We start from the raw sequence: 9744 nt of genomic DNA on the forward strand, positions 1-9744 counted from the left end.
ATGCAATCTTTAATGACCTGACAACAGTATCGTAACTATATCCTTTCTTTTCAAAGATTTTGTTTGTGTCATTTTGGTCTTTTGTGGATAGTTGTCTCATTGGCTATCATACCACATCTTCTTTTTTATATTTGTTAGTTTCTGAGGTGAATACTGACTCCTTTGTGCTTTATAAAGAATATAATGTAATGCATTTTTTCCTTCTATTGAATTGTTTTTCTCTTTTTGGGTAAGGGTTAAAATTTCAAAATTGGTCATATTTCTACAAACATGTTTTCATAGAATCTTGATCTAATAAAACAAATATGATTTCTATTCACTTTAAATTCACAACTAGATGTGAACTATCCTTCACACCACTTTTTAATTAGAATAGAAAAATATTCTTAGGTCAACGTTACCAAATAACGGTAAACTATTAACAGAGAAAATTAAAGCGAAAGAATAAAATTGAGAATTGAAATAGGGAATGTGTCAACTGAAGAGATAACAACCCAATTAAAGAGCCGAAAACAGTCTGAGGCCAGCAATTGGTCTGTGACATAGCGAAAATTCTACCGATAGTTAGATATTAAAATCGATAGGAAAGAGACAAATCAAGGCAACAAAAAGCTGAGTGAATCGCATTTACTCAAAAACGTCATCGATCGGATGAGTCGAAAATGATCTCCTACTATGTATGGACCATTCGCCATACTAGTTCACATTCGTGATTCAAACTGCAAAATGTTGCATTGACCATATCAGCCGTTCTAAATCATAATTTACTTGGATTAGTTTTTGCATAAATAAACTCATCTTAGAAACCAGAATATAATTTTATATACTTTTCATATATACAAAATGATTATACAAGACGCGTGTTTTGTCTACAAAATCGAATCCTTAAAAGGGAAAAAAGGCCAAATAAAGTACGAAGTTGAGGAGCATTGAGGACCAAAATTCTTAAAAGTTTTGCTAAAAACATCTGAGGAAATGAAAACCATTATTTGAAATGCCACACAACAGAACAGGGAATTCACATGGGAAAACAGGAATCTCGCATTTGTTACCGACTATGACTTTTTTGCTGACTGTGAAGTTATAGTTGTAAATACATATTTTTTTTCTTTGTATTCGTGTGTTATGGTAAAGATAATTAATCACCCAGTTCATTTGTTATATTTTAGTTATACAATGTATTTGGTTTACAGTTTGATTTAGAAGAAACACCGACAAAGCTAGATAATAAACACTTTATCTTATTACGACCACAATTGTATATTAATAGGTATTGTAACTTTCATTGTTATTAATAAATGTTAAATCAGTATTAAAAACATAATCTTCAATTATATCCTAATTCTAATTTAATGGCACTTTTCGCATATACAGTTCACTTAAATGTCAACTGATGGAGATATCTTTCAACAAATGAAATAAAGACAACAGTAATATACCGCTGTTCAATAGTCCAAATTCGAATAAACAAACACAAAATCCAGGTAACAAAATAAAACCGAGGGTGACACATCAAAATGAATGTAACTCCTCTAATCAATAGCATTGTCTGGTTTATCCAATAAACGCAGCTGGTTTTGCACCTTGTTAAGTTAATCAAGTGGACGCAGCCGGTCTTGCTCTTTGTAAGATAATACCCTTTGGCTTTGTTTGTCAAAATGATTGAAATTGAATAATGAGATTTTAACATCAGAATAATACAGTTGTTGCCCTAATTGAGATAGGAATTTAAAAAATGGGCTCTGAAATTAGAAAAAAAAATTTCTTGTTCAAAATAGTTATCAAAGGTACCAGGATTATAATTTAGTCAAAAATACTTAACAAAACTGTTGTAGTTCAAGTAAAACTTTTTATATTTGCAGCCGGTTACAATAACTAAATGTTAAGCGTAGTGAACAAAGATATGTTAATCGCTTCCACAACAATAGAACTCAACATCATTTAAAGCTGTGTCATCCCCGCTGCCTTGAGGTATCTCTAGTTTAGTTCTCAGTCCACAGATAGCACTTCCTTTTGCACATGACATACTCCAAGCACCGTAACTACCCCAAAAACCGTCATCACCAATGCTGTGGGAACGGCTTACACTGTTTAAATTTCGACACTCAAATTTTACATAGTTGGCTGCAGTGTCATCTCCATTTCCCTTTAAAAAAAGTGTAAAAATGTTTAGCCCTTAAAATATCAATACATTGTATTCTTACTATAATATTTTTTAAATTAACGCTTTAAACTTTAAAGAAGTAAAAAAAAAGTCGGTACAGAAAAGTCCATCATCTTAAGGCATACAAGTGTACCTTACTAGTACCTTAATACTTTGTTTTTTTAATTTATTTTAATGTAGTCTTAGTTACACTTGACTTTATCCAAGTAAAGCGAAAGACCAAAAAACAATTCAGTGAAACAAACTTTACAAGATCAACTCGTAAAGTAACGATCTTTGTCATTGGTTACTTCAACATTTGACTTCAAATAAATTCAAGCCTCTTCCGAAAACACCTGTAAAAAAAACACCTATGCGTCAGTTAGCTGATTGTGTACAAGATTGTGCTTGCATACTGTGTAAATCAAACTTTTATTATTATGTGAAGAAATTCTCTGCCTGGAATTTTCAATTCAATAGAAAATGATCTTTTTTGAAGGCTTGATATAAAATCAATGTATTCTCTAAAATAGTTCTGGATTAATAAAAGCACCAGTAGTATACCGCTGTTCGAAAGTCATAAATAGTTTGAGAGAAAACAAATCTGGGTTACAAACTTAAACTGATTACAACACATCAACTATAAAAGGAAGAAAACGAAACAACACAAACAAAAAACACGACGACAATGCAAAACACACACACACACACAAACGAACCAAGCCCGTGCAAATTCTATCGGTGAACTTATATCATAATATTATTACATTGAGCAAACATTATGAAATAAAAAGTCTCGACGTGCTGAGTAAACGAAAATAAGACTGTAAATAATGGTAAAACAACAAAAATACATACACTGTCATTAGTGAAAATATTTGTACAATAAATTGTTCTAACTCATATTATATCGTCCGCATGTCACATTCTCTCTCTTCCAAAATAAATGGGGCGGGACGCTTACTTTGGCAGCAGATAACACATTAACTGTTACCCTAACCGGTTTAAAAGTAAGTCCCTCTTACATTTTTTCTAATATTGTTTTTTTCTTGACAATAATTCAGTTTACATGCACAAAGTAAAAAGGGTAGCTGCACCGATCCTCTTTTAACTAAGTTCAAATGAAACTATACCTTTTGCAAACATCAAATTACAATACAACTTAGAAAAATAAAGGATTTACATCCTAGCAAACTTCAGTAACTTATAAAATAAGGGAAGCTAGAATTTGGAGATTCAACCTTTGATCGATGAAGATTTTCCGGTGAAATCCAGTTAACTTGATTTTAACCGAGAAAATACCTGAATGGAAAGATAACCATCAGTAGCCTCCCTCTGAAATCCCTAATGCATTATCTTTTAAAAGATATTTCGTTTTTATTACATTGTTATCTGTACATTCTAACCTATCATCGTCAACCAGTATAATCACAATATATCTACATTTAGCACATACGCAGTAATACACAACAAAACGGCTGTTCTGCGTTACGAACAACTTATTTTGTTACCAGATATTCGACATCAAAACCCCTAGTTTACGTAGACCAAGATTCAGATACAAAAATTGGGTAAAAAAGAACAGCCAAACAGTATCGTATGTATGTGTCTTTCACTATTAGCCAAATTACCGTATTTGTCCTATCAGAATCGAAATAACGAAATAATAGAATATAAACGCCTAACCAATAGTTAAATGAAAACATTTTTTTTTTGTCCATGGATTTACGAGTTTTGAACAGCGGCATACTACTGTTGCCTTTATTTATCTACGGCTGCCATGCATTATTTCTTTATTATTAACCACGGCATATGTAATGATATTATAAAGGTAAAAAACGAGGGCTAAAAAGTAAAAACACAAAAATACCGAACTCCGAGGAAAATTCAAAAAGGAAAATCAAAAATCAAAAGGCAAAATCAAAAGTCCAAACACATCAAACGAATGGGTAACAACTGTCATATTCCTGACTTGGTACAGGCATTTTCTAATGTAGAAAATGGTGGATTGAACCTGGTTTTATAGCTAGCTAAACCTCTCACTTATATGACAGTCGCATCAAATTCCATTAAATTGTCAATTGTCAATAAAGCAGTGCAATCAGTTTTGACAGAAAACATTTTTATAAATACTTAATGCATCTTATTTACTAAAATAACAAGCTCCCTTCTTTCTTAGAAAGCTCTATTCTTACGATAGATTCATTGTATTTTGATTTTTAGAGTCACATTTGCGTTCCATTAAAGTTCCTTCAGACACGTGTCAATGTCTTTAGTAATCTAAGTAGTGTTTTTTTTGTGATGTTTGTCTTTCTTTCGATTGTTTTTTTTCTTCTATGACTTACTTTTTCCCTTCATCGTTTTTCTTTTGGAACACGTATACATTTGTAAAATATTTTAAAAAAAAATAGTAGTTTTCTTTCAATTTCTTTTCATCGAAGCTTAAAATGTTGTTCGAAAGAATAGCTATAATGTATCTTAATTTTTTTTAATAGAATACCTGTTTACTCTCAACTTGGAGAGAGAATGCGGTTAAGAATTTTCCCGCACTTCCACATGTTATCAATCCTTTCCAACTTCCCCAATGGCTATACCCAGATGATACGGTATATCCGTTTCCGGAAGCAGTATTTCTGGTACCACACACCAATTCTATACCATTCAGAGAAGTATCGTCCTCCCATGAAAGCGAACCTTGTCTTTGTTCAATCTGTTTCAACATTGCAATTTATTTTATTAAGGTTATTATAATAATTATTGTTATAGATATCCATATTATTTTTACGTAGTTTTTTTATGATTATGATGATGATATTATTTTACAGTTTTCCCAAGATCATTACCGAGCATGTAACTCGTTATTGTTCTGAGAATTACTGCTTCTGAGTGATTCAGTGGTGCACCAGAGAATAGATATACTAGTACTGGTCTCCTGTCTGAAATTTGAATGGTTTATCATCTGTGCTGACAAAACTGATATTATTTCTTTTTTTTAATCATCATTAGGAAATATAAGTACACCATAAATGTTAGCAGCCGTATGCTTATTTTGACTGTAAGAGATGTAAAGAATTAATTGAAATCACCTTTGTTGATACGCCCGGCGGTGAAAAATCTATAATTGACACAATATAACTGACATATTATATGATCATTTCTAAAGCACCAAGAAGTTCGTCTTTTTTACATCATAACCTCCCTAGTTCACAAAGGTTGAAGTAACATTTTATCATGCTCATGACGAGTGCTACATATGAGGCAGTATCTGCTTGCCCTTCTAGAGCACTTGTGATCACATTCAGTTTAAGGAGGGATTCATATTGCTTAGTCTTTAATTTCTGAAATGGGTTTTGTATACTGTTGTTTGAAGTTTGATCAGTGTTTTTTTTATATTGCCATGGCATTATCAGTTTGTGTTTTACTAATGAGTTGAATATCTCTTCAGTATCTTGCGGTTCTCATTAAAGATATCTACATTGTAAGATGAAGACGCCGATTTCATTTCTCAGTGGTGCTCTAAAGAAATAAAACAAAAACTCTTAGGCAAATTCAAAAAGGGGTAGTCAATAAAAACTTTAAACATCAATGCTATCAATCGATAGAATGAATTATAAACAGCTGCCATATTGTGACTTGGAACAGGAATTTTACAAAGAAAAACGAGATATTGAACTTTGTTGAATAGCTAGTTAAACCTCACAAATTATTAAAATCAGAAAAGTATCAAACTAAATCAAGCCATTTTGTACGTTGCATGGATAATAATTTCTTTTTTGTTAAATTGTTCATCTTTTCGTATAATGAAGTTTTCTCAAGTATGACAGGAAACTAATAAATAAAACAAGAATGTGTCCAAAGTACACGGATGCCCAATCGCACTTTCATTTTCCATGTTTAATGGACCGTGAAATTGGGTAAAAAATCAAATTTGGCATTTAAACTAAAAAGATCATATCATAGGGAACATTTGTACTAAGTTTCAAGTTGATTGGACTTCAACTTCATCAAAAACTACCTTGACCAAAATCTTTAACCTGAAACTTACACTTTCATTTTCTACGTTCAGTGGACTGTGAAATTGGGGTCTTAAGTCTAATTTGGCTTTCAAATTAGAACGATTATATCATAAGCAACATGTGTACTAAGTTTCAAGTCGATTGGACTTCAGTTTCATTAAAAACTACCTTTACCAAAAACTTTAACCGGAAGCTGGACGAACGAACGGACGGACGAACGGAGGGAAGAACGAACAGACGGACGGACGCACAGACCAGAAAACATAATTCCCCTCTACTATTGTAGGTGGGGCATAATAAGACGAGGAAACATCAGAATTAACAAATGTATAGCTCTTTTGAAACAGCACTGTAAAACATTATATCATACCTTTAATTTATAACCACTGGCAAATTGTCCATTTGGACAAAAACTTGGTGCTTGCCATTTACCCCAGCGTCCACCATTTGACACTCTTAAAGTTCTGCCAATGCGTCTTGGAAACGTGGCATAACAAGCACATACGACTAAACTAAATAACAATAATACTCTACACATTCTTGATGAATTCGAATTTGTATCGCAGTTTATTCTGAAAGCATAAAAACATATTCTAAAATACATCATTTTCAATTTACATAACATAACCCGTATTGAATCACATCAAAGCTCTAATGATTCAGGGTAAAAATGGAAAGAATTGGCCGGCGAAATTATTCGTTATAGGCAGCAGCATACTTATACATGGAACATATTCAATGGTTCTTTATTCAATGATATACTATTAGTGAAGTGTGTACTTACTGATATAGTCGACACATTTCAAGCTTACCTTGTTTAGTACTGTTCAAAAAGTAAAATCACAAAAATATTGAATTGAGGAAAATCAATTCGGAAAGTCCATAATCACATGGCAAAATCATATAATAAAACGCTTCAAAAACGAATGGACAAGCACTGGTTTTATAGCGCTAACCCTCTCACTTTAATGACAGTCTCATAAATAAATGAAATAGTCAAAATATGGGTACATCAGTCATCATCGTATAAAAAAATTTAAAGAATCAATTTAACAGAACACAAAAACATCTATCTACAAACAAATTCATTGATTTGTCGTTCAATGTGCATACAAACAATTTTAAAATTTACCCAAGCAATGTAAGCATCATACAACGACCAAGCTAGGTGTATTACGTACGTCAAAATATACGATTTTTGTTTAATTCAGAAGTTGAATTAATGGTCAACGGGAGATAACAATGATCATATTTTTTTGAAATGTTAAGGTTTGTTACGTTTAAGTTCGCCAAAAACTTAAAATTCTCTACTAAAACATGTGTAAAATTTTACATGCATTTTATCAATTTAAAAAATAGAAATTGACGATAAAAAAAGACAAGTTACCTTGTATTGGTTAACTCCAGTAAATGTATACAATACAAGATTGATACATATTATATATAGTGACCTGTCAGAATAACGCTATGACGATTTTGTGTTTTTAAAAATTGTTTATTTGGGTTTTTCCAGGAGGTGTGAACTACAATGTACCTTATTTCTTTTTTTATTTATTGACGGATGTTACAAGGCGAGGTTACTGGACAAATTAATTCTAGGAATTGCCATAGGTTTGTGCTGTAAACAAAATGATTTACGGAGTCGTTTAGATTTAAAACAGTATCGTTTCACTCCATATCCTTTTCATAAAAAAAGTCACAATCATCGGTCTTTTGATAATGTAGTCGCTGAATATTCATCTATAAGGACTTGGTACTTACTGATAAACTTAAAGAGAAAAAAAGAAAGGTCAAGGAACAGTAAATGTGTCATCTTTCAATTTTGCGTACAGCAATGGCAAGTTGAAATCAACTCTCAAGGGAGACTGAGGATTCGGGTGAATAAAAATAGTGTCACTGTTGGTCTTCTTCCGACCGGCAGTGCGGGATGCATAAAAACGAGGCCATTTCAGTTCAGAATGCGGACATAAGGCAGATGTTGACAACATAATGATAAGCTATACATTTATATTTCTCTGTGTCTTTCCTCCCAGCTTCATTATATTTCTAAACAATAAATATAAAGTATTTATTTTTTTACAATATATATCGATAATAAAAGTATGCATCTTTAGTTTATTGCGAAATTATGGACATCTTTCCTGCATTTATAATAATATAATTGTGTTCTTCTTGTTATTAAGGTCTTTTCTTTTTCAAAAGGGAAACCCCTTACTGTATTTCTTCTGTTTATTATTTTATTTTTTTTCGCCAAACTTTGACTAAGTTATCCGCCTTAGCTGTAAAAAATGTCGCTTTCATGTTTACACTTTGTCTCGGTGTCATAAATACCTATCTGGAACTCACCTTTTGAGTCGAAAAATTTTGTCGGTTCGGAGTAATCCCTCCGAAACCAAAAAACCTGGTTATCGTTCCAACACCTTAACCTTAATAGGTAGAAAACAAACGAAGGGTAAAATTTGTTCAGGACTAGACGATGGTTCTTCGTTACATTTAAATCCAAAAGATTCAACGACTCATTGGTAGAGTTATGCCCCTATGAAAATTAACCAGTGTCTGTTAGCCACCAAAACTCAGAAACCGTAAGACGTAGACACCTAGGATCTTCACCATTCATCATTAATTCATGTGATTTTAAAAAATACCTCCAGGTCGAATTTGTATGTTGACTTTGACCTTTGATCTAGCACCTTGTTATGGGATAATTTCAAAAACCGTTATACTTACACAAGTGTTGAATAGTGGAAAATGTTTGGATCATTAATGCGCAACTTTGTTATATTTTGACTGAAGAGATTTGGCCTTCTTCCGCTGTTTTAGGTTTCGGAAAAGACATCTCGCTTGAATGGTTTTCAATTGTCTTATCGGGGCCTTTTCTAGCTGACTGTATGCGGTATGGGCTTTGCTCATTGTTGAAGGCCGTTCGGTGACCTATAATTGTTAATGTTTGTGTCATTTTGGTCTTTTGTGGATAGTTGTCTCATTGGCAATCATACCACATCTTCTTTTTTTTTTTTTATATAAAATCAGCTTTTACTATATAACCAAATGTCCTCGACCCATGGGGTCCTCAGTAATGATATTGGGAACTAATGACCTTGTCAATCAATAGGTCAAAGTCATGTCCCGGATAGCGAATTATGTGTTTTTTTTACCTTATTTATTGTATTTTTAGAGTGTTTTAAAGGTTTTTAAGGTTGACTTTGACCTGTGACCTTTCAACTTTTTGGTCGATATATCAAAAACGGTTAATCTTACAGAAATAGTCAACACTGAAAAATGTTAAGGTCACTCTGACACAACTTTTTACATTTTGACCGAAGAGATTTGACATATTCTTAAGGAGCACAACCCCCTTTAACGGTTCGGAAAAGGTTAAATTGGCTTTACCTCTTGAACCAAAGGTCTTAGATCCATGAGGTCTTTTGCAATTACATTGTGAACTATACCTCTATTGGAACATGTATTTTACATTTCAAAAGAAAAGACCTCATTATTGTTCAAGAACAATTGACATTTTAATTCTAAATATTTTTTTATTAGTGTTTGTACATATTAAATTAACATTTACTATAATTAATCTAA

At 32.3% G+C, this 9744-nt stretch overlaps 1 protein-coding gene across 1 annotated transcript; it reads right to left on the reverse strand.

Moving 5' to 3' along the window:
• Positions 1–1220: 1220 nt before the first annotated feature.
• On the reverse strand, positions 1221–6990 carry LOC134711867 (vitelline membrane outer layer protein 1-like). The gene is made up of 4 exons (XM_063572820.1): positions 6972–6990; positions 6530–6731; positions 4644–4853; positions 1221–2146 (listed from the first exon to the last, which is right to left on the reverse strand). The coding sequence occupies exons 2-4, from the start codon at positions 6695–6697 to the stop codon at positions 1907–1909; spliced, it is 618 nt and encodes a 205-aa protein (XP_063428890.1). The 5' UTR covers positions 6698–6731; positions 6972–6990; the 3' UTR covers positions 1221–1906.
• Between the last annotated feature and the right edge of the window lie 2754 nt (positions 6991–9744).

This window comes from Mytilus trossulus, chromosome 1 (genome assembly GCF_036588685.1).
Source record: "Mytilus trossulus isolate FHL-02 chromosome 1, PNRI_Mtr1.1.1.hap1, whole genome shotgun sequence".
In the NCBI taxonomy this organism is placed as follows: domain Eukaryota; kingdom Metazoa; phylum Mollusca; class Bivalvia; order Mytilida; family Mytilidae; genus Mytilus; species Mytilus trossulus.